This window comes from Podospora pseudoanserina, chromosome 5 (assembly GCF_035222485.1).
Source record: "Podospora pseudoanserina strain CBS 124.78 chromosome 5, whole genome shotgun sequence".
In the NCBI taxonomy this organism is placed as follows: domain Eukaryota; kingdom Fungi; phylum Ascomycota; class Sordariomycetes; order Sordariales; family Podosporaceae; genus Podospora; species Podospora pseudoanserina.
The window spans coordinates 2,014,230-2,037,679 of record NC_085924.1 but is presented as its reverse complement, the minus strand read 5'-3'; the positions used below and the strand labels follow the sequence as shown (position 1 = coordinate 2,037,679).

The following is a 23,450-nucleotide window of genomic DNA, read 5'->3' as shown; positions in this document are numbered from 1 at the left end:
ATGTAGGTGTTTATAGTTGGGTTCGGGAAGCGTGCTCTGTTGGGATAAGCATGCATCAAAGGAATGATGACGGCTTCGGTGGAGGGGTTGGACAGCAAAAAGAACCATGACAAGACAGTGACATTGTCGTCGCTTTCATACTGAGCACGGGGCCGATGTCTGTTTGACGATTGAACGTGCCTGACGATCGCCGTTCTGAAACGGTTTTTGCTGCCGAGCCTGCCCCGGCCTGCGTTGGATTTAAGCTGCTTCTTGCCAAGACGGCTCTTTCGTAACCAGCCAAGCGCTTCAAATCAGCGACCCACTTCACTGGTGATCCCCTCGAGAATCGAGACCCAGTCGTTGACCGTGATTTCGCACTCGATTCAGACCTTGACCTGGGGAATGGCCGTCCGGGACATCTGGTGCTGGTTATTACATACAGACTATTTCACCAATCATCCCATGCATATTCATATAATTGCCGTTGAGAGAAAGGAACATGGCAAAGGTAGGTACTCGGTGTAGGATCCACTGCAACCTTTAACAGTTCCAGAGCAGGGGTTCATGATCCCGACGCGAGCGAGCGGCTGTTCTGCGAGCAAACGTGAGACCGCGCCACAAACCCGCTAACCTCGTTTGGGCCGACCTCCTGAGATTCCTCTGGTGTCTGATGGCCTTCGCCTGAAAAAGTTACCATTCATTAACACAGCCGTGCCCACCGCCGTTTTTTGGCCCCTGTTTGAACTTCTTTTCAATTTTTGGCGCTTGTGTTCTCCCTGTTCATTTTCGCGATCTCGATACCCTCTCCTCCAGCGTGGTTTCTTTTGTGCCAGCAATATCATCCTACATAGACTACTACCACCGTCAACACCACACCACACCCAACCTCATTACACTCGCGAATAGGGTACCGAGCGCCTCCCACCGCGCTCCCCTCCCCCTCCACTTTCCCAATAGCCCTTGCGAGCAGGCTCTTCGCGCTCCCACAATAAACAACATGAGTGTGAGTATATGCTGTCACTTTTTGCCATTTATGAACTTGGGAACCGATGCTCTAAAACTCTCCATGTCTCATATGCCCTCGTGGTTGAGTATGCCAAGCATAGGGCCCCTGAAACATTCTTTGCGGTTCCTTACTGCTGTTGAGACAGATTGCTAACCAAACTGCTTGTTTTCAGTACGCAGGGTACAACCCAAACAACAACCCTTATAATCAAGGTGGTGGCGGCGGCGGCTACGGCCAGGGCGGATATGGTGGAGGAAATAGCCCCAGCGGCTACAGCAATCCTTTCGACGACCGTAATGCGGGTGAGTTCTGAGCAGCTACGACCTTTGCTGGACAAGTTGATTTTTTAACCCCAAAGGCGCGATAGCCAACGTCGAGATGAACTCGCTCCCCACATCCTCCTCTAGACCAACCCAGAGTTCGATCCTCCAAAAATGCTCCGAAATCAGCAACGATGTTCGCAGCCTCGAAGCCCTTCTAGACAAGTTTTCCAATCTCCAGGTAAAGCTATCGGGTGCGACAAACCAAGGGGCCATCCGAGATGAAATCGATACTCTAACGGCAAACATCATGGACCGGTTCAGGGCGCTGAAGGACCGTGTTCGGGACGTCAAGACCGACGACCACCAGCTAGGGGGCAACAACAGGCAGGTCGGGCTGGTCGAGCGACAGGTACAGGCTGCCATTCAAAAATTCCAGTCGTTGGAGGGCGAGAACAGGAAGAGGATACGAGATCAGACAGAACGTCAAATCCGCATCGTGAAGGGAGACATCAGCGACGCTGAGATGCGCCGGATGGTGGACAGCGAGCCCGCCGTCTTCTCGCAGGCACTTATGCAAAGCAACCGCTCCGGTCAGGCGAGCTCTGTCCTGGCAGCAGTGCGGCAACGCCACCAGGAGATGCTGGAAGTGGAGAAGAGGTTGAACGAGCTTGTGGAGCTCATGGAGGAGATGCAAGAGTTGCTGGTGAAGCAAGAAGCGGTCGTCATGCAGATCGACCAGCACGCCGAGCAGGCCGCAGAGGATATGGTCAAGGCGAATGACGAGCTCGTGGTGGCCGTAACAACCGCCAGGAAAACGCGCAAGAAGAAGTGGATTTGCCTCGGCATCTGCGGTACGTTGCCATCCCTGAAAAACATGCCCCCTTGGTGAAAGTTTGGTGCTGACAAGAGTGACTAGTCGCCATTATCGTCATTATCGTTGTGGCTGTCGTGGCCTATGTGATGATAACAAGACAGCCAGCCCCAGCTCCGGCCGCTCCGGCCGCCGCCCCTGCCCCTGCTCCTACTCCTGCCCCTACTCCGGTTGCCGAACAGAAACGAAGCATCTTTGAACGAAACGTTTTCGATGATCTTCACATGAACGATGCTCGTGCCGTCAAACTCGCTGGCGAGCCAAGCGGTCAACTCTCGCAGATCTCGAGGAGGCGGCTAAACAGAGTGCCAGATCAACCCATGCACAAGCGATTTGTGGTTGAGTTGGATGTGGGATCTGATGGCTCTTGAAAGGGTTCTCAAGCCCTCAATTCACAAATAATAGGAAGATGACCTGCTAACAAGTCCTCAACCCAACGCATCCATGTTTGTGTTGGTAATTAGCTGCGCCGAGGTGCCTGGAAAGCTTGTTGGCTTGTCATTTGCATGTCGTAATCGGTACCGGGTGGGTTCTCGTTATAAACCAGGGGCATGGATTGTCCTTGATTCTGTATACATTTGTTTTGTTTCCAGGGAGGAGTATAGGTCGTTAACACAGTCTGTGTCGTTATGGGATACCAAGGTAAAATGGCATTGGTCACGATAGCTTTTGAAGCCAATGCTTTGTCATAGCATAGCAAAGGGGTTTAATACACTTTTTTTCGTATTGATTTCCGGACTATAGTCCGCCCATATAAAATAATGCCGAACGGCCCCCATACGCCAATTCTGATGATGACTGGCAAACGGCCATGCCATTTCAAACTGATGACGAGCCCAAGCCATATAACAGCTCCACAAAAGCCAGTAGCTACAAACGCTCGTATCTCTCTCGTCTCAATCTTGCAAGCGGTCTGAGCCCTCAACTGTAGGAGCAAATTGATGGCCCGCTGAGACCTCAGGAGCCATGTCACCATGATCATGCTCCCGCATTATTCGCTGTCTCTCTGCACCGACCTCAGCCACCCTCCGTAGAACCGCCATCCGCTTCTCAAAGTCCTGGAGCAACGCTCCATATTCATCTGACGATGATGGGCTTTGTTTTGGCTGGGGACGGCGTTGCTGCCCTTCACCGCTCGCACCGGAAGAGTGCATATCACCAGCTTCAGAATCCTGCATTTTTCCCGTTGTTGATGAAGCGGCCAAAGATATGGGCGGCTCGAGGCTCATTCCTTCTACCTTTAATACCAGTCCCCCGCCGCCGCCGTCCATCTTGGCCATGCTTGCTGATGTGACAGCCCAGTCAGGCGATAGGCTGCTTGCCCAGGCTACTTCAAACCCAATATCGCCCTCTCGTTGATCCATATCTATGATGACGGCACGGTGACCGGGACCAGTTTTATCCTCGCTGCCGTCTTGTTTTGTGTAGTGGTACTGCGTCAGCTCGGCAGACAAGATCTCTGGATCGTCATCGGCAAAAATGTACCGAACCGCCGGATGGTGAACGGTCTGCCTGCTCGAAGCATGCGAGGTGGAAGTGAGGAGCACAAAGGGCGGGGAGAATGTCGGTTGGGGCGCAGGCTGCGGTTGTGGCGGAGAGGAGGATGGCGGACGGTACATGGGTTCATCATGAGATGTCCTATGTGAGAGAGCTGCAGACGCAGGCCGTGGATAGGCGCCGGAATCATGGCTATCCCGGTCGCGACGTAGACTGGATCTGCTGGCCCTGCCAGTGACAGATGGACGCGGGCTCGGGGGGATGGAAGAGGCGTGGTAACCTGCAGCAGCGGAGCTGGGTCGTTCGAAAGCGGGACCGGTCATGACTGATTTTGCTATAGTTCTGGCTTGGTAGGCTAGATGGGAATCTAACAGCGAGCGGGAATTGATAGAGAGATAGAGAAAGCGCGTTTCGGTGTGGCATATTGCTTGCGAAGACCAGGTTAGGGGAAATGGGCAGCCTTGAGACGCCTAGGCAGAACCTCAATCCATCACGCGGAGTATTCAACATAAAAGCAAACAAAACGCTACTGGTCAATCCTGGGTGACAGATGGGTGACAAGACCAAGGTTGGCTTTGCGGGTTGGACCTATGCAGCAATGGCAATGCAGGCAATTGGAGCTGTCAACGAGATCGCCGCATTCCCTTTATCTTATCTACCGACCTGGACGCACGCCTATCCGGTGATCAAGCATGTGACGCTAAGTCAAGGGTACGAGCTGAAAACGGGGCGATGGATGGCCCACCCGCCCGCCTCGTCTGGGGGCAGCTGAAAACAGTGTATTCTTGGGATGATAGGAGTTTATCAGCCTCACCCCGAAATGGATGTAAATATATGTACATGTTACCGGCGAGGAAGAAAACATGAAAACCATATAGAAGTACTTCCTCCAACGCCGCCCAATGCAAAATGCCCCAAGGTAGAACTTAGCATGGCACCGACAAGTCGATAACCTACACACTGGCCAAAGCCTGTGCTGCATCCCTCATCGTCTGGTTCGTTTGGTCGGCCCATTCAAACCCTACCATGATGTTAGACAAATTGCTGCAAGAAAGGGCAACCCACGAGCTTACTCTGTCGACACATCGGACATTGTCCCTTGGCTGAGTCTTGCTTCATCCACTCCAGAATGCAGTGCTGTAAGCCAATATCAGTACAACCGCCGGCTCCATTCAGGAATGCTCTCCATCTGCTCACCATGTGAAAGTTGTGGCCGCATTTTCCAGATACTTTGGGTTACACAGAAAGTCAACAAACGCCATTCCGCTGATAGCCGCAGGCTGTGTGGAACTCACAAAGGATGCAGTCATCGCCGGGATATTTGCAGGCAGGGCATGTGTTGTCAAAGGGGTTCTGGCAGATACCGCAAAGATCATCTTCGGGAAGATCCCATCGCCATGTCGCGACCGCGTTCCACCTCTTGATCTTGACCTTCATCGCTGGCAGATTTCCGGCGAGTCTAACAATCCGGTGTCTTATAGGGTCGTTTTAGTTGTTGGTAGTCTCTGTTGGAGTGTCTATGGAGTCTCTCATCCGATGTTGAGAGCGGGAGAGATGCTGGCGCCGCCGTTATCAGTTCTCCCTGCAAGGGCAGCCAAGTGTTAGTGGGTCATGGCGTAATTGGGCGCTTGCTGTGGCCCAAGCTCCTCGACCCTCCCCAGGAATTTCAAAAGTTTCCCTCTCCAAATCCCCGACCACCTCTTCCCCCCCAAGCAGCTTTCAACGACAAAGAACCAAGTCCTGGACCCCGCACCTACAGAATCCTAGGGTCGTCACCAAGCATCTCTCCCACTTGTCTTTCTCCAAGACAACGCCTGTCCTTGGAAACCAGTCGTCCCTCCTGGCCCCGTCACGGCTACGGGTGCAGGGAATCCTAGCAGTTTGTCGGGAACAGAAACGAGCCAAAAGCCCGGCATCGTTCGAGTGTTTAAGCAGCTGCTTGGCGCTCGCTTATCGTGCTCAAACATCTCCAACTACAAGCACAAATCTCCCCTTCCAGAGAACCAGACCAATCCTCCGCGACTGCACCAATTGACACTGCCACCATGGCTTCTCTCTTTATACTTCGCCCTTTACGGGTTTCGCTGCCTCGATTTGGCTCGCAGCAGCTTCGTCAGCCAGCCGCCAAAGCCGCGGGGGTGCGCCGGTCTTTTTCCAGCTATCTTGTGACTCCCCAAGAACTTGCCGAAGCCCTCAAGAAGGCCCCTCCTTCGCCCATCTCGTCCGAGCCCCGCGTTATTCCTCTGTGTGCCTCGTGGTTTCTGCCAAACGACCCGGAAGGCCGGACAGGTATCGACGTCTTTCGAGAGAAGCGAATTCCAAAAGCCCGGTTCTTTGATCTGGACAAGGTGATCGACAAGCACAGCGAATACCCACACATGCTCCCAACCCCAAAAGGCTTCGCTGCGGCCATGAGCGAGCTGGGCATCCGGCACGAGGACACAGTGGTTGTATACGATAGCAGGGAGCTGGGAATCTTCAGTGCGCCCCGAGTCGGCTGGACATTGAAGACGTTTGGCCATCCACGGGTGCATATTTTGAACAACTTCAGGTTATGGGTAGAACAGGGTCTGCCAACTGAGTCGGGGAATGTATGGACTGTCGAGTGCGGCACGTACCCCATCCCCGAAATGGACGAAGCGAAAGTGGCACACTTTGAGGATGTGCGAGAGGTAGCTCTTGATTACAACAAGGAGGGCGCTGAGGGCGTCCAAATTCTGGATGCGAGATCATATGGCCGTTGGTCCGGCAAGGACCCTGAGCCAAGACCGGGGCTTTCTTCGGGACACATGCCCGGTTCCATCAACATTCCCTTTGACGCTGTCTTGGATCCCCAGACCAAGGCCTTCCTTCCTGTAGACAAGCTGAAGCAGGTTTTCAAGGAAAAGGGCGTTGACCCGGCAAAACCCATCATCTCCAGTTGTGGCACGGGAGTGACAGCATGTGTGCTCGAGACGGCGCTCAACGAGGCCCAGTATGGCTCTCCAGAGAAAAGGAAGGTCTACGACGGGAGCTGGACGTGAGTTTCTTACCCGAGGTGTATTCGTTAATTGGTTGATGTTGCTAACTTTGACGTCACAGGGAATGGGCCCAGAGAGTGAAGCCCTCGGATTCGCTGATTCGCACCGTGGAGCAACACAGCGAGTAATACAGCACTGCTATGACAGCAACCCCAACTTAGAAATCACTGCTCACTGGATTCCATATTTATTGGACATGATCAGTTATTCAAACCGACCATACGAGCTTCTGGCCTTTCCTCGCATTTCAACAAGACACACCTTTGTGGACACAAACGGAGCGAGGGCTGGGCTGTGTTCGCGGGGTAGTAGTCATCTACGCATTACAGATGTTACACAGATCAGGGGTGGCGGTGGTGGGCGGCGGCATTAACGGCGTTTGGGGGGTGTATGGAGACTGTACAACCGCAGGCATTTGGTACGCACCTAAGCAATATGATAACAGCAATGAATCCTAGCCTCACACGCTCTTGTTACCTTTGCGAATGTCCTAGAGTACTCTGTTGCAAAGTTGCCGTGTCAAGGTCTGCTGAAAGGCGGGGTTGAAAAGCGACGGGCTGGTTTACGATCTATTCATTTCTATAGCTTGATGTACAAAAATCTCCCTTCCCACTACTTTTACACAAGGACAACTTACGCAAGACCATACTCGGCCTTGATCATGTCAGCAAGCCTCTCACCGGCCGCATACATGGTCCCCAGAGGAGAACCAGCAGTCTGCATGGGCCAGAACGAAATGTCAGCGACTCTGAGACGCGAGACGCCGTAAACCTTCTGCTCGCTGTTGACAACACCGCCGAGGGACTTGGGCAACATGGCGGCAGTGCAGCACTGGTGAGCATTCGAGGGGTTGATCTGGTCACGCATGACCTCGATGATCTCCTCGTTAGTCGTGGCAGCGGCAAAAGGGGCGCCCTCGGCAGGGCCGAGAACCTGCATGTCAGGGGCGGCAAACAGCTCCCTGTTCTTGCGGAAGAGGGCAGTGTAGACGGCAAAGTCGATAGGGTCGGTGGCTGTGCGGTGGTCAATCGCGGGGTTGACGAGAGGGTCGGTGGTGACAATCTCGACGGTGCCGCGGCTGAGGGGCTTGAGATGGTAGACGAGCGCGTTGTCGGAGGTGCCCCAGTGAAGGTTTCCAACGCCGACGTCGCCCTCGAACTGGTTGAGGATGGCCTCGCGCTGGACCTGGTAGCCGGCAAGAACGGTAGCATCGACATCAGCGGGCAGAGAGTCGGCAGGGTTGGCGGCGCGGGCGGCGGCGATGATGGCCTGGTAGTCGGAGGTGGCCTGCTTGAGGGAGAGTTGGCCGATGTTGGTGGAGAGAGAGCTGATGATGGTGTATGCACCCTTGCGCTCAGTATCGTAAAGAGCACGCTGCTCGGCATTGTAGGTGGCATTGGCCATAAGAGAACCCGAATTGGGGGTGAGGTTGTTTGTAAAGGTGTAAGGGACGGTGAGAGTAGGCTGATCCTGGAGATTCTGGCCTACACCGGGCAGGTTGGAGACCACCTTGATGCCGAACTTGTCGAGGAGCTTCTTGGGGCCGATGCCAGAAAGCTGTAAGATCTTGGGGGTGTTGATGCCGCCGGCAGCAAGGATGACTTCCTTGGAGGCAAAGACGTTGGTGGCCGCCCCGCCGCTGGTCGGGAGATACTCCACGCCGATGGCCTTCTTGCAGCTAGGGTCGAAAAGGACCTTGCCCACAATGTTGCCAGCAAGGACGTGGTAGTTAGGACGGGCTTGCTTGACCCTATCATGGTGGTTGATCTTGGCGTAATTCCTGGTCATGGTATCCGCATCGAGTACTGACGGAATGGGGAAAATACCTGGGAAGACGGCATTAGTTCACTTTTGGGTATGTTTTGCACCCAGACAACAGCTGAACGGGCTTACCATTCTTGACTCCAGACAGAGGGTCATCGACGGGAGGAAGTCCCACCGACTGCGCGGCATTCCACCAGTTGGCGGCGCCGGGGAAATAGTAAGGAGGGTAGGTGTACTTGAGAGGGCCCGAGGTACCTCGAACAGCGGGGTTCCAAGTGATGTTGGCCTCCAGAGCATAAGCAGCATCGGGTGCTGTGAAGTTCTCGCTCTTCAGGAAGTAAGGCAGCATAGTGTTCCAGCTCATGCTCGAGCTCACTGAAGAGTTGCCGTAAAACGAAGAGTTACCACGGCGCTGCATGAAACCCCAGGCGTCGTAATCGTCTGCGTCACCTCTCACATAGACCATGGCATTGATCGCACTTCCACCACCAAGGACCTGACCGCTGACTGTCCCGATCACTCTGTTGTTCAGAGCTGTCTGAGGGACGGTCAAGAGATTCGGCCAGAAATAATACCAAGGCGAGAATGAGCCAGGCACCTGGATACCCTCAAGACCGGGGTCGATGGGCCCAGCCTCAATGACGAGGACCTTGACTGTAAAGGTGATGTTAGAAGACCATAGCGAGAAAAGACAGAAGTCCGGACAACACACCATTCGGGTCCTCAGTCAGGCGGTCGGCAAGGGTCAGGCCAGCAATACCGCCACCCGCGATGATGAAATCATAGGTAGCGTTGTTGGCATTGAGTTGGCGACGGTTGATGATGGTAGCGAACTGAGGTAGCTTCTTGCTATACTCGGTAGGGGCAGCTAACGAAAAGGGCGCCAAGAGCAGCACGGCTGCGACGATGTCGTTGCGGAGGAACCGCATGTTTACAACCAAAAATTGAGAGAAAAACAGATAAAGGAGTGACTGTGAATGGGCAAAGCTGTTTCAAAGGAGTGTGGGTGGTGTACAGACGGAAGGACTATCTCCAGCCTGCCTCGACATGGTGAACCGGGAATGGCACGCATTATGTATGCCACTCCAGTGTCACCTCTCGTGGAGCTGACCCCCAAGATAGGGGAAGGTCTTTACCAAATTAGGGGACCAAACAGTGGATTTTCCCACGATGTTGGCATGGGGTGTATCAGTTTCGGCCGCCAATCTCGGTAGGTCAAGCCGAGCCTATCGGGAGGCTCGGGTGGTGGTGCGGGACCTAACCCCGGCAGCCGGTTGCCGGTTTGCGGCGTAGCACACCTTCGGGGGTCACATCGTGAACAAAAAGATAGGGATTGCTGAGGTGCTTTGCTATGCATCTTGAGCCATTGAAGAACCTACTAAGTATCTCTATTCAGGGACATATCGATCATGTCTCCATACCTACCTGTTGTTTCAATGTCGGTTGGGCGCCTTGAGAGAGCAAGATGAAGTTGTGAGTGGTACCTTTCTGTCCACAACAGGGGTGGGTTCGGTGCATGTTCTCGGCAGGGCTAAACAGTCTTGGAAAACGTGGCAGAGTCTGGGGTACCCAACCATGTCGACAGTCGATGTGGAGATGGGGATGGTGTGATGCGCGCTCTGCCCTAGTACGTTGGGGGCTTGGCTGTTGATATTTCCAGATCATTCTGGGGTGGTGTGTCAATTTTGATGTCAAAAACTTCAAATGGGGTGGGGGTATTGGTTTGGCTACTGGAGACTGGCAATGATACTAGCATAGTTAGAGCATGCGGCTCATTTGGAGTCCCCTGAACAATGGGCATATCAAACCAGTCTATTGGGACCAACGAAATCAATGACGGGCTGCTTGTGCACTCCGACCTTGCCTAAGTAGATAGGTACCTAGAGGATTGTTGAATGGGTTTTCAAATGGTCAGCCCACTGGCTTCAGACTCAGAGAGACAGCCGTTGGATGATTATTAATTTGTTTTCAATTCCAAAGAAAGGCACTGAGTGTTATGTTTTCATAAATTGTCAGGATTCCAGGCTTCATTGTGTGAAGACGGGAGACGCTCAGTTGCTCCTGGCCCAGTATCTGCCACTCGTGCCTTTGTTCCTGCCAACTTAACTTCCTGGAACGTCATTTCTCCAACTTCAAATAACGTATATTATAAGCGAGTGACCCATATAAGCGAGTGACCCACCTCCCACCACACCCTGACAAACCATCCTCAATTGCACCACATCAACACAAGGAATTAACTATAATTACATCAGAAACAGCTGAATCAGATGCTTCTGCAGCCTCCTGGCAAGTGCGCGCATTATGGCCAGGCTTACCGCATACACCACAGCACCGAACCTTCGTACGAGCCCCCTGCATTACTACTATCCGGCTGCGTTTCTTGCATTCCTCCCCATCCACGGCCTTCTGATCCAGTAGATCCTGTGCCTCTTGTACAGTAAGTGACCCTCCAAGCCTCACACGTGTTTTTGGCTCTCCGGCGCTTACTTAGTGCCTCATTGGCCTTACGGAGCGAAGAGACCTCTGCACGAAGGAGAGCCACCTGGTGCATTATAGCCGTTGTACCCTTAGTAAGCTAGTCTACCGCAGCTAGCATTGAAGTTGGGGAGCTATTTTGATGGTTAGTAATGCGAGTCTTGATAAGCGTTGATTGTGAATTGGCTTCTCGAGGGTTGTGTGGTGTCTGGGAGACCTAAGGTTGTGCAGTGCCGGGCCGTGAGTTTGGAGGTGTTGGCGTATGAAGCTTTATATCTAGCTTAGAAAGTACCCTCTCTGGATCGTACGGTATAAGGCCAGCACCCGCAAAGCTACCCTGTATATTCTTCTCTGTTATAGAGGCGAAGAAGGCCTCGCGGAAGGCACAGAGGAACTCGAGCTTGCTTATGTGGTTGATATGCATGCGCATCAAGTCCTCGATCTGGCGACCGTACGCCTGTTTTAGCGGCCCAAAGCAGCTAATATCGAGTGGCTGGAGGAGGTGGGAGGAGTGTGGAGGTATACAGAGCGTGATAATGTTGTTCTGCTAGCAGTGGCGCTCGAATTCGGTCGAGTGGTGGCTTTCGTGGCTATCGAGGATTAGCAACCGGTATTTACCCTTTGTATAGGACGCTGTGTGATAGTCGAAGTGCTTGATCCAATCTAGGCCTACCGGATTGGTAGTCTAGCCATTATCGGTGGTTGCGATGCGCTAGGTAGACGGTAGATTACACTCGGTATACTAGTTGGCGAGGTGGTACTGCGCGGCTAAGATGATAAAGGGAGGGATAGCCCGGCCGAGGGCATTAACTCCCTGGATTACCGTTACCTATTCGCGGTTACCAGGCTGGGCTAGTTTTGCCTTGCTAAGGCCGTCCGAGGTTGTAACTACCATACCCGCGAAGATAATGCCCATCATGAACCCAGTCTCGTCGAAGTTATAAATATCGTCATTTATAATACCGTACTTGGCCTTAGTGTTCCGTACGAGCGTAAACCACTCGGCAATGACCTTTGGATCCTCGCACTTGGCCCTCTGGTAGTCGTATCTACGCGTAAAACGCGTACGGAGCTGTGGCTGGCGTTTGACGAAGTTGTGTGCCCAGAGCTTGCCAACAGGGTGCGCGTCGCGTACGCGTAGCAGTTGGTTGGCCATATCTTCCACACCACGTAATCTTGGTGGAAAAGCTCGCGCACATAGCTCAATAACGTATTGAACAATAGCATCCTCTTCAGATTGAGTGAGCTTTTTCGATTTGGGCGTAGTATCGCGTCGTGCAGGCCGGCCAGCGCGCCGACGCCCTAGAGTCTTACGATCGACTCCATAGATCTTAGCTGCGGCTCGTTCGCTTAGATTCTTGTCGTTTTGAAGCGCTTGGAGGGCTAAGATTATGTGGGCTTCATTTGAATTAGAAGGCATCTTGGATGGTTGAGGAAATTGTTGTTGAGTGCGAAGGTGTCATGTCACGAAGGAAGTGGGTCACTCGCTTATATGGGTCACTCGCTTATAATATACGTTAGAGAGCTTAGTCGTGGCTAAGCTGTTAAGTAACTTTTATTCTCATTCGTCAAACGTTGACACATCATCTCGCATCTTCATATCTCGCTTCTTTGAGTAGCAATCACTGATACTTTACAATGGGAGTATCGACCTTGGAAGCCGATTCCACACGCGCGGGAACGATTGGGGCTGTGATATTCCCCCCGCAAGCAGTCAAATACTACAATCCAGTTGTATTCGTGCACGGCGATCACCAAACTGGAGACATTTGGGGGTGGAAAGCTGATGGCGAGCCTGGATGGGCCTTCCATTTCTGCGCGGCCGGGTTTTTCACTTTTGTACTCTATCGCCCTTTCCATGGCTGCGGCCACCCAGAGCAACTAGCTAGTTATGAATCTTTTGGATGCGTTATTAAAACCCTGTCTAAAGACGAGCTTCAGAGATACTACACGGCTCCCCGAAGCCAATCACACGAAGTATATTGGCCGTCTGTACAGTCCCACTGTATGTGGGACGGGGTATGTATCTTCTCAGGTCCCAGGGAGCTCAATACCGGTCCATCAAAGCTGACCAACAATATGCTCACAGACTGGCGAACCAGGAGACCCGATATTTGAAAGGACCTACACGCGTATGGTACCGGAGTATCTTGACCCACAGGAGCAGCAATAGAGTGGCGTCCGGTCCCTGATGCGTTTCTTGGAGAAATTTCCAAGCCCGGCAATCCTAGTTGGTCATGGGAGCGGTGCAACAATCTCATGGCTAGCAGCTGATCAGACACCTCATCTGGTTGCTGCCATAGTTGCTATCGAGCCAACCGGTCCACCATTCACCAATGGATGGGTTAACGATGGTGGAAAGCAAATATTCAAGCCGCGTTTTCCGGATCCCCAGAGCCTCCCCTTCCCATGCATTCGACCATACGGGCTATCCGACATCCCTATGGGCTTTGTCCCTCCGCCTCTATTCCCCAGTAGCTTTGAAGAGCTTCTTCAGGACGCTGCATATATCGATGAAGTTCCCAAACATGAAAGATTCCAGCCGATACCATTTGTCAGGTCGGTGGACCCACTCACGAGAACTGAGTGCTACCTCCAGGACGAAGCAAACGGCCCAGTTCGCAAGTTATCAAACCTCAAAGATATTCCGCAATGCGTGGTCACAGCTGGCTCAAGTTTCCATACTGAATATGACTATGCCACCGTTGCTTTTCTTCGTCAGGCTGGCGTGCCTGTCTCACACCTCAAGCTCCCTGAAGACTTTGGGCTCTATGGCAATGGTCATCTGCTCATGCTGGAACACAACAGCTTGGGCATTGCAAACTGGCTAATCAAATGGATTATCCAGACCCTAGATCCCCCGACCAACAAATCCTGAGTTTCATACCAGGGCGGGATGGTGCTTGATTATAGTAAGGTTGATGAAGGGACAGAGGGCAGAGAAGATGACATTTTTATTGGCTTTGCTCCAAGAAAGATAGTTCAAGTAGGACATTGCACAGCGGAATCAATCATTCACTTCCGGGCTCATGTGTTCGTCATACTGTTGCCAGCCCGGTATTTCCCATACTCATCTTTCCAGTGTCTCGTGGCCTTATTATTGTTGAATGACTATAAATGATGATAATGTCCGTGTTCTCATTCTTGCTTACAATTTTTACAAGTGCGGTGTTGGGTTTATGTGGGTGTGCAGGTGCTTCTTTTGTCAGAGACCTGTTGTCTTTCCAAACACAACATGCTTTGTTTATTGTAATTCATGTACTCTTTATGACTGTTGCTTTTTGCGTTGCCGGTATGTGCAACAGAGCATCTCGGTTCTTTTGAAATCATTCATTACCATTATCTCACCCAAACTACAAACATTCAATACATCACCCATACAAGAACAGGTGAACCGCGACCTCGCAACCAGAAGCTGCCAAAAAAGATGTGGTCACCTTCCGGATCTGCCTCCCGCTCTACTTCCATTGCTTTATCCACCTCTTCTTCCGACCATGAATCCGACCATAGCGGGATAGTTCGCTCTGTTGACATCCTCTCAGAGGACCCCTTCTTGGCCGTACGTTTTGATTTTCCCTCTCCTTGCTTGATCTCTGCTAATTTGAAAAATAAACGGCAGGATACTGTCGTTCGAGGCAGTTTGATGCCTGTTATTCCACCCGTGCCAAACTGGCCCAGAGATAACAACAACGAAGATCATGTGGAGCCCCCGTTGCCACTTCACCAGAATGAACATGTGAATGATCACACTTTCGGCGCACGCCGTGGTTCCGACCCGAGTACTGATGTCGAAGATCACGAGTACCAGGGAGATGAAGAGTCGCAACATGTTGTGGATGGAGCCTCTGTGAATGGAAGCCGAGCGTTTAGCGGAAGGCAGGTTCACAGGGAAGAGAGGGTTAGCGTGGTTGTGCTGTGGATAGTTGCTCTGCCACTGCTCTTGGCTGCGTTGTACATCTGCCTCGACTTGTTCCTGATGAGGTGAGGAATAGGGTCTGGCAAACCGGGTGGGAGTCATCGCTAATCTTAGCGATGATGAAACTGCATTGTCAAGACAGCTCTGAATAGATCAACGTACTTGTCATCCGGCGCGACATAATGCGCTTCTCTTGAGCAATTGGGTTTTAAAATAGTCTCATCAGCCAGAATGACAATCAGCGTCCAACATTCTCGTATCTTTGGGATACCGAACTTAAAGCTCATCCTTGATTTCCAACCGTTTATCCAACTCCTCATTGACGGCCGCCAAGCGCTCGTAAACAGGCGCATCCTCTCCTAGGCCCCAAGCAAACACTCCTCCGAGTCTCTTCTTGTCCACGAGAACTGGAAGCTTCCTCTTGATGGCCTCGGCCGTGTCGAAGGTCCACCAAATATCCTCCTCTTCATCCCAGTAGTAATACCCTCCCTGTTTCTCATCATACCTCCCCTTACCGATCGCCCTTGTAAAGGAATTTGCCACATCCTCAGGCACAGCATCGTGCCATGAAAATGCCCCCGCCTGTCCAAGATCCGCGCCGGTTGACGGATCCTCAAGAAGGACGGTAGGACACCCAATCGGATCATCCAGACACTTTTCGTGTAGGGTGCGGAAATACTTCACGTAAAACGCAAAGCCCAGGTTGAGCTCCTGGGGTGCGGCTCCGGCTGCGATGTAGGCGTCGAGAGCCTCGAGACTGAGGTCTATGCCGGTGTGGTGCTTCGTCACGGTGTCACGACGGTTCATCAGATCATAAGTCATGACATTGAGGAAGTCAAGGTGCCTCGTGATTCTAGGGACGGTTTCTCTGGTGAAAGCAAGCATGTCGCGTTTGAGACCCGGTACAGCTGCCGAGATGATGACGTTTGGTCCCAAGGCTGCTCGCAATTCGGCAAGGAGAAGGGGATAAGCCTGAATTTCCCAGGATTTCGATGTGTTGGGAACCTGTTTGTAATCTTCACCGTTGCCTCTGTAGATATTGACTGCAGCGTCAGAAGAACTTGAGTCCAACTGTGTAATGATGGGACTAAGGCTTACCCTGGATATTCCCAATCGATATCGACACCATCAGCCCCAGTCACCCTCACCATGCTTGCCACATTCTCAGCAAATGTTTTCCGTGTCTCGTCTGAGAGAGCGGCCACTGAAAACCCGATGGTATCGCCCCAACCGCCAATTGCGATCAGCACCTTTGCCTCCTTGGGGAATTTCTTCCTGACATCTTCCACTGTGGTCCACAAGGGCCAATCAATCCGGTCCGGCTCGTTGAAGACCCCGGGACTCATGAAGGCAACAGCAACATGGGTAACGTGCTTTAATTGATCGATTGGAGGCGTGACCGGATGTTGACTGATCAAACGGTTAGTTGGTTGATAGAGTCTAGGTTGTCAATTGGGGACATACCCGGTGTAGTACATGATGCATCTCAAAGGCCGCTTGGCTGTCAGATTCAGCGCCATTGCGAAAGATAGGCAACACAAGAAAATGTACCAGCTGGTTTTCATTTTGCCCACGTTCATTCTCAGTTCTGGAACTGGAGTTGGCGACTGGGATGGAAGGTGGTATTGAGAGGAACGAGGCAGGTGTTGTATTGGGGAAGATACTACATTGCTAGCTAGAGGTAGGTTATCTTTCCCATATATGCTTCATGTGCCGCGTGGGACAGCAGCTACTGGTCGTTGGATGAGAGGCGGAAAGGCAAAGAGGGAAACTTGGTCCAGGACAGCGGTGACGAAATCAACAGCCCCCCTCCTCATGTCGCAAACTGGTCTGTGCTTGCTTTGGACCCCCACTGAACCCCAGACTCCACACAGAATGCCAAGCCAGCGTTTACTAAAGCCACCCTTGGAGCTCTAAATTTTTCGCGATTGGCTGCTTCAAAAAGGTCGCGATGGCATCCGAGTTCCGCATTGTTTTTGCGACTGTGAAGATCACACCTTAGCACACTATCTCCCATACCATGTTGGAAAACCTCTGCACTCTTCCGCTCTCAGCGGATCTGTTTACTCAGGTCTTGCACCCGTCCGAGCCGCTGCTCACAGTCGGCCTGGCCAGCGGCAAAGTTGAGACCTTTCGCCTGCCGAACGATGACGACGAGGAGGATGAAAGCGGCCGCCGGAGCAGCACCAGCAGCGGACGCGGTATGATTAAGAGTATCTGGAGCACCCGCCGCCACAAGGGCAGCTGCCGGCATCTCGCATACAGCCATGATGGCTCAGGTCAGTTTCCTCTTACTTCAGCCAGTCGAACTTTGCCTCTGTGTTTTTGGTTCAAGACTGACTGTTTGCTTCGTTGCGACCAGCCATGTACTCTGCCGGCACCGACTCCGTGGTCAAGCACTTCTCCCCCGAGACCGGCAATGTCATCTCCAAGATTGGCCTCCCTCCCCGCAACAGCGCGACAAGCACGACCGATTGCCCTGCCATCCTCCATGTCCTGTCGCCTCAGACCCTCCTTCTCGGTACTGACTCTGGCGGCCTCTACATCTTCGACTTGCGCGAAAACGGTAGCCTGAATCCTAAGCCAGTGCGAAAGCATGTGCCGCACGCCGATTACATCTCCAGCATTACTCCTTTGCCTGCCTCGGCTGAGAGCACCTCTGGGTTTCCCAAACAGTGGGTCTCCACCGGAGGCACCACACTCGCCGTCACCGACCTTAGGCACGGAATTGTCGCGACTTCAGAAGACCAAGAAGACGAACTGCTCTGCTCCACCATCATCCCGACCGGTCTTGGGCCTAAAAAGATGCGTAGCAATGCTGTGGTGGCAGTTGGCACCGGTAATGGAATCTTGACGCTGTGGGATCGCGGCGCCTGGGATGATCAGCAGGAGCGTATCAACGTTGCTGGTGGCCGGACTAAAAAGGACGGCGAGAGTCTGGATGCCATTGTTCGCGTTCCCGACGAGCTTGGCTGGGGCAAAAAGGTCATCGTTGGTGTTGGTGATGGTAGCCTGAGCATTGTCGACCTCAAGAGACGCGAGGTGCAGTTTGTGCTCAAACACGATGAGGTCGAGGGGGTCTCTGCCTTGACCTTTGACTACCAGAACAGGCTTATTAGTGGCGGCGGCAGAACGGTCAAGGTTTGGGCTGAATCTGGAGACGACGACCTTGACGAAGAGGAAGAGGAGGAGGCGGAAGCCACTGGCTTCAAGAGACCGGCCCGGAGCGATTCTGACTCTGACGATGACAGTGACGACGAACGCCCGCAAAAATCATCCAACAAGAAGCAGAAAAAGGGGAAGGGTAACCAGGCGAGGAGTGTGGCTTTCCCGGGCTTAGACTGATGGACAACTACTTCAGGTAGTTTGTATGATCAGGGAAACCAACAAGGACTGACCATTTTACTACCAGAGCTGCGCCAGAGACTGACACATTGTTACAGCAGCTGCCGTTAATTTTTGGACAGGGTGCACTCCCTCGAGCTCTTTTGTCTCGAACTTGGATTTGAGTGGTCCGCCAATGGTCAGTAAGCCGAAGGGCGGCCTGGGTTGCAATCCGTGGTGTTCTGGCACCAAATATTTTCAATGAAACCGATATGAAAAGGTGGGCGTGGGCTTCATAGCGTAGTTTCTTCATTCCCTCCACATGTTCGACTCCCACGTAGGATAAGAACCAGGTCTGGGACCAAACCTGGTCGAGGTTGTTGGTACACCTCAGCATCAGAGATAGTTACCACTCAGCCCATCTCTATTTGTGGCAATAATTATAGTTTCGTGTTTATGATATCTACTGCCAGGTTCAGGCTCCCGGCCTTGCATACTCCAATGCTTTCACACGTCGCCATACTTCTCGAACAGTCCGTTCCTGCCCCTCCCTCCCCGTCTCGGTCTTGCTTGGCCCTGCTGGCCTGTGTTGTGTTAGCTTGTCGGGATGCCAAAGGACAAAAGTTCAGGTGTGATTCCATACCGTATAGCAAGATACAGTCTGCTTCCCAGCTTCACTTCCTGTATTTCTGCCGTCTCTATATCCTTGGGTGGGTTGGCGCTCGTGACTAGTCCACCAGCTTCCTGGAGGATAGCAACACCGGCCGCCACATCCCTTGTCCATGCTGTCAGCGCCCAGGTTCAACCACACAAGTCTTGGAACAGAAACTTACCACTCCCAGCATCCGCCCTCCCACCAGATATCGAACGCCCCCATGGCCGTGTAGGCGAGGTCCATGGTTGCGCTCCCTAGACTCCTGATGCCGTGCACCATGCCACCCTTTCCTCCTCTTCCTCCCACTTCCGCTGCCATGTTCACAAAACTTTCCACCTTTCTGTAGAGGTTGCCGTCGGGTCTGTCTTTTCTGTCTTTGCCCCATTCGCACGAGAAAACACAGCCACTTGGAGCGTCCGCTGGCATGGGTGGTATTGGGTTCCTAATCAGGGGAAGCCGCTGGGTTTCGTTAAGCCAAGCACCTCTGCCCCGGCAAGAGGTAAAAAGCTGGTTAAGGAATGGCGCATAGACTACGCCAATGGTGGGCCTACCGGCGACGATGAAGCCGATAGAGACGCAAAACATGGGGAAGAGGTGCGTATAGTTGACCGTTCCATCTAGTGGGTCGACACACCAGCTGGGTGTGGTTTCGGAGACCAGGTAGGAGCGGGACGCGCCTTTGGAGTATGTCTCTTCGCCGATAAACCTGCCAGCAGAACGTTAGACGCCTCAGGCAAACGGAATGGCTCTGTGAACATACTTGTGGTGGGGGTATTTCGCCTCAATTGAGGATTTGATGAAGGCTTCAACATCTGATGAGGTCAGTTCTGTGCTCATGGACTGCCTAGCTCACCAAAACACACACACCTTCGTCTGTCTTGGTTACGATATCGACCGAACTATCCTTCTCCTCAACCTCCAAATCGGCTGTTTGAGTGCCAGTAAATCTCAGCTGGGCAGCCTCGAGAAGCATTTTGCCTGCATCTTTGCCAAGCTGGACAGCAAAGGTGTAAATCTCATCGAGCTCCTGCTCGGTGAGCATTACCGGCGTCATGTTGAATTGTCTGTCTTGTTTTTTTCTGAAGCGAGGTCCAGAGAATGCAAAACAGAAACAAGTCGAGGAGAATCTTACAGTCACAACGGCGCAAAACACTTCAGAGCAGCAACTGGGCCCTCCTGTACAGATTCCGCCCCATCAAACATGAACCGCACCAAGCCGAGAAGAATGTCCACAGTCCCCCATGCTGTGACGTACTTTCTGATCGGTCAAGGGGTTCCAAAGTGGAAGACCCCTGTAGCTTCCCCGGATTTTAAGACGGGGCCTACACTACCTATTCTCCATTTCTTGCCTGTGTATGTATGCAGCCCAATACCCCGATATATTACCCCGCGAGTTGATCTGCTTTCCAGAGATCTGGATAACGCTCCTCGGTGATAAACAGTGGAATGAATTCCGCACTGGTCTCCCGCTGTCTGAGCCGAAGTGGTGGCCACAAGGGTTCCGCGGGGGTAATTGTTGGATAAGTGTTTACCCGTCAGCTGTGGATCCTCCATCGTTGGCTTGGATCGAGTTTACACTCCTCATGCTGACGACCTCACATCTAGGGGAGAATCATTAGCCAGTATTACAGTTTGTATTTCTGTGAACCAACGGCAAAGTGCTTTCGAGTGTGTTGTGTACCGGTGGTCTCAGCACGGAGACAGGAAGAGCCCGCACTCCTCCTGACCGTTGCTGGAGCATTGGGAAAAGACATCAGCAGGCTCGCGAAGATGAGATACGGTAATTTGGTCGGTACATGCACGTAAAATATATATGAAGTCACCTCTGGTGTCATAGATGCCTTGTCTGGCGGCAACCCTGGACGTCTTTACTGCCCGAGCTCTATCTTTCTCATGAACCCCTGAATTGGCTTTGAACCAAGTACATCATCATCACAAACCGCCAGCCGCACATAATCACCATGTCACGTCGCATCCTGCTCATCAACGGCCCCAACTTGAATCTCTTGGGCAAACGAGAACCTCATATTTACGGCTCAACCACCCTCGAAGATATTGAAACTCAAGCACGCCAACAAGCCCACGAACTGGGCGTCGAGATTGACACATTCCAGTCTAATCACGAGGGCGCCATAGTTGACCGCATTCAAGAGACTGCAGGTTGGGGACCAAACGCGCGAGAAACCGACACACTGGGAAAGAGAGTGTCCGCCATTATCATCAATGCAGGGGCTCTGACACATACGAGTGTAGCTGTTCGTGATGCGCTCGCAGCGGTGGCGATCCCTTTTGTTGAACTTCATGTATCTAATGTCCACGCAAGAGAGACTTTCCGGGCGCATAGCTACTTGAGTGACAAAGCCGTGGCTGTAATTTGTGGGATGGGAGCATACGGATACAGTGCTGCGATAGAGTTTGCAGCGAAATACCTGAAGATCGATGGAGAATAAGGCGTTTATGTGTCGGGTAGGAGGGCGGAAGAGAACTGCTCAGAGATAATGGAACAAAACTTTTCTTTGTATAGATTCACGTTTGAAACCGTCTTTGTCTACTCCAGCAGATCGCCACCTCTCCAAACCCAAAACGCCGGTAGATGCTATTCTAAAACACTAGTTACAAAGCCGCTGACAGCGACAGCATCCTGATGGGCTGCTGTGTGGCTTGTTGTTGTGTTGGTGAATCAACAGTGATCTTCATGTCCCTCACCAGCTTTGCCCACGACACGGCCCCTCTCCTGGCCAGCTCCTCGGGCACCCCAAAGCCTGTGTCCGACATTCTTCTGTTGAAGAGCTCCAGACTGACCCAACCCTCGAATCCGAGCCCGTTGAAGAAGGCCCAGGCAATCTCCTTGACGGGCAAATACGCCCCTCTGTCCTTCTCCCCGTAGAATAACCTGCAGTTCCTTGACCAGCTCATCCTCGCCGGCTGCTCCGGGTCATAAAACCGATGACCCGGCACCAGCGGCTTCTTCAACTTCTCAGCGTCCACAACCTGCACATAAAAGACCTTGCTGACATCGACCCTTTCAACGAGCCGCGCAATCGACTTCCGTATCGCTTCCTCCGCGTTGGGGGTGCGGCCAGAGGCAACCGTCGGATCAGCATATACCCGCCCCGCAATGTTGAAAGTGTCCAGGCACACGCCAAAGTTGGGCCTGTTCACCCTCTGCACCACCTCCCAGCTACGCTCCCAAGTGTCGACACGAGTGCTCCAGCACAGGGCCTCGTAGACAAAGCGGATGGGTGGGTTGGCCTGCAGGCCCATGTCGGCCACTTCTTGAAGGTCCGAGACGATGAGCGAAATGTCCTCAGTTACTTCCTCGGCGGGGAGAAAGTTGGCGGGGATTTGGATAATGTCTGTGTCAAGCTCGTGGGCGAGCTCGATCCAGAACTCGAGCTGCTCCAGACGGCGCTCGTGTTCCTCGCGGTCGAGTAGGCCGTCGTACTGGCTGAAGGGCTGGAGGCAGACGATTTCAATGTTTCTGACTTGGCACATGCGGAGGACTTGACGGGCAGCCGCGAGCTGGGCTGCTGGGGACGGGCCACACGGGGAAGGGGTCTCTCCGGAGAGACGATAGGCTACATCAGCCAAGTCCTCGTGGAAGAGCTCTAGGCCTTGATAGCCATATTTCCGGGCCATATCGAGTTTAGTGGTAAAGGAGTGGCCGGCATAACACCGGCCAAGTGACATGGAAGTGATGGCGAGTTTGGAAGGCATCCTGTCAAGCTGCTTTGATGATGTCTGATAAGGGGGTGATGTCAACAATTGTGATGGTTTGAGTGCTGGTGTAGTAGGTAGAAGACGAATAGATAGACAATATCTGAGACAGAAAATTAAAATGTCATGACTGGAATGGACAGGAGCGGTGGAGGAAGAGAACGAGGGAGATGAGGACCGTATTAATACCCCTCATGGAAGAAACAGGAGGGGATAAAAATATGGGCCTTGGCCCTCTCTGATGACGCTGCCCCATCGAGCCCGAGTTTTCACATCATGTCGACTTCAGATGAGCCCATTGAGGTCCTAGTCAAAATAAGGAATGCGATAAGGGGCTAACTTGCGTGGCAGGTCCATTCCGTCCGTGTCCTACCTGTTGAATCAGAAAACTTTTCTCTCGGGAAGACTCCCCGGGGGCTTTCTTTTGCGAATCTTGTTTGTCTCACGTCGACTGCTCGATCCCGGCGGAGGCTACCGCGAGACATGGAGTCAGGCTGCACGGTGAGTGACGGGCGTGATGTGCCGAGTGCATATCATGACACAACGCTGTCAACTGTCAACTTGTCAAGCCAAGGTGGTGGAAAGCAACTGACGGGCAAAGTGCAGGAGGAGGTGAGAATCACATCCACGGCAGCCTGGCCGGGGGCGTTCAGCGGTGTACAGAGTGGCTAGGATGGCACAGTGCTGGGAGATACGTGTAATCCCTCCCGTTTGTGTGAGCAGCGAGCAGGCATTGTGCAGCCGCAGAAGCAAAGGCCCAGGTTGGCGTCCGGGCCGAAGATAAGCGAGAAGTAGCGGAAAGCCGGAGCTCGTCCGCGTTGAGGCCCTGGCGATAGGGAAGATGGATGATGCTTCTTCCCGCACCAGGCTGTTCACAAACAGAGCGTGTGAGCGCCCGGTGTTGAATCATTGAGCAGCAACCACTGCCCCGTGGATGCTCGTGTGAATTCCCCGAGT

General features: G+C 52.8%; 11 protein-coding genes across 11 annotated transcripts; 5 read left to right on the top strand and 6 right to left on the bottom strand.

Annotated features, from left to right (window-relative positions):
• The first annotated feature begins 23 nt into the window (after positions 1-23).
• Positions 24-2,860, top strand: QC764_505220 (uncharacterized protein). The gene is made up of 5 exons (XM_062947780.1): positions 24-490; positions 536-985; positions 1,161-1,290; positions 1,356-2,102; positions 2,168-2,860. The coding sequence occupies exons 2-5, from the start codon at positions 980-982 to the stop codon at positions 2,491-2,493; spliced, it is 1,209 nt and encodes a 402-aa protein (XP_062799024.1). The 5' UTR covers positions 24-490; positions 536-979; the 3' UTR covers positions 2,494-2,860.
• A 158-nt stretch (positions 2,861-3,018) lies between these two features.
• Positions 3,019-3,942, bottom strand: QC764_505210 (uncharacterized protein; the record flags this gene model as incomplete). The annotated part of the gene is made up of 1 exon (XM_062947779.1): positions 3,019-3,942. The coding sequence occupies one exon, from the start codon at positions 3,940-3,942 to the stop codon at positions 3,019-3,021; it is 924 nt and encodes a 307-aa protein (XP_062799023.1).
• Positions 3,943-4,380: 438 nt separating this feature from the next.
• Positions 4,381-5,138, bottom strand: APC11 (ubiquitin-protein ligase Anaphase Promoting Complex). Its single transcript, XM_062947778.1, has 4 exons — positions 4,915-5,138; positions 4,817-4,848; positions 4,693-4,756; positions 4,381-4,640 (listed from the first exon to the last, which is right to left on the bottom strand). The coding sequence occupies exons 1-4, from the start codon at positions 5,054-5,056 to the stop codon at positions 4,573-4,575; spliced, it is 306 nt and encodes a 101-aa protein (XP_062799022.1). The 5' UTR covers positions 5,057-5,138; the 3' UTR covers positions 4,381-4,572.
• On the top strand, positions 4,802-7,198 carry QC764_505190 (uncharacterized protein). Its single transcript, XM_062947777.1, has 2 exons — positions 4,802-6,638; positions 6,701-7,198. Exons 1-2 carry the CDS (start codon positions 5,665-5,667, stop codon positions 6,765-6,767), a joined length of 1,041 nt encoding a protein of 346 aa, XP_062799021.1. The 5' UTR covers positions 4,802-5,664; the 3' UTR covers positions 6,768-7,198.
• QC764_505180 (uncharacterized protein) lies at positions 7,177-10,272 on the bottom strand. The gene is made up of 3 exons (XM_062947776.1): positions 9,116-10,272; positions 8,533-9,057; positions 7,177-8,465 (listed from the first exon to the last, which is right to left on the bottom strand). The coding sequence occupies exons 1-3, from the start codon at positions 9,330-9,332 to the stop codon at positions 7,273-7,275; spliced, it is 1,935 nt and encodes a 644-aa protein (XP_062799020.1). The 5' UTR covers positions 9,333-10,272; the 3' UTR covers positions 7,177-7,272.
• A 2,173-nt stretch (positions 10,273-12,445) lies between these two features.
• On the top strand, positions 12,446-13,939 carry QC764_505170 (uncharacterized protein). The gene is made up of 2 exons (XM_062947775.1): positions 12,446-12,900; positions 12,971-13,939. The coding sequence occupies exons 1-2, from the start codon at positions 12,520-12,522 to the stop codon at positions 13,052-13,054; spliced, it is 465 nt and encodes a 154-aa protein (XP_062799019.1). The 5' UTR covers positions 12,446-12,519; the 3' UTR covers positions 13,055-13,939.
• Positions 13,940-14,020: 81 nt separating this feature from the next.
• On the bottom strand, positions 14,021-16,591 carry QC764_505160 (uncharacterized protein). Its single transcript, XM_062947774.1, has 3 exons — positions 16,262-16,591; positions 15,896-16,207; positions 14,021-15,827 (listed from the first exon to the last, which is right to left on the bottom strand). Exons 1-3 carry the CDS (start codon positions 16,375-16,377, stop codon positions 15,074-15,076), a joined length of 1,182 nt encoding a protein of 393 aa, XP_062799018.1. The 5' UTR covers positions 16,378-16,591; the 3' UTR covers positions 14,021-15,073.
• Positions 16,592-16,727: 136 nt separating this feature from the next.
• On the top strand, positions 16,728-18,583 carry JIP5 (WD repeat-containing protein jip5). The gene is made up of 2 exons (XM_062947773.1): positions 16,728-17,076; positions 17,160-18,583. Exons 1-2 carry the CDS (start codon positions 16,818-16,820, stop codon positions 18,140-18,142), a joined length of 1,242 nt encoding a protein of 413 aa, XP_062799017.1. The 5' UTR covers positions 16,728-16,817; the 3' UTR covers positions 18,143-18,583.
• QC764_505140 (uncharacterized protein) lies at positions 18,288-19,879 on the bottom strand. Its single transcript, XM_062947772.1, has 5 exons — positions 19,644-19,879; positions 19,537-19,588; positions 18,955-19,482; positions 18,765-18,896; positions 18,288-18,705 (listed from the first exon to the last, which is right to left on the bottom strand). Exons 1-5 carry the CDS (start codon positions 19,828-19,830, stop codon positions 18,597-18,599), a joined length of 1,008 nt encoding a protein of 335 aa, XP_062799016.1. The 5' UTR covers positions 19,831-19,879; the 3' UTR covers positions 18,288-18,596.
• Positions 19,880-20,737: 858 nt separating this feature from the next.
• Positions 20,738-21,226, top strand: QC764_505130 (uncharacterized protein; the record flags this gene model as incomplete). Its single annotated transcript, XM_062947771.1, has 1 exon — positions 20,738-21,226. One exon carries the CDS (start codon positions 20,738-20,740, stop codon positions 21,224-21,226), a length of 489 nt encoding a protein of 162 aa, XP_062799015.1.
• Positions 21,227-21,267: 41 nt separating this feature from the next.
• On the bottom strand, positions 21,268-23,227 carry QA4 (3-dehydroshikimate dehydratase; the record flags this gene model as incomplete). The annotated part of the gene is made up of 3 exons (XM_062947770.1): positions 21,268-22,517; positions 23,087-23,161; positions 23,189-23,227. 3 exons carry the CDS (start codon positions 23,225-23,227, stop codon positions 21,390-21,392), a joined length of 1,242 nt encoding a protein of 413 aa, XP_062799014.1. The 3' UTR covers positions 21,268-21,389.
• Positions 23,228-23,450: the final 223 nt, after the last annotated feature.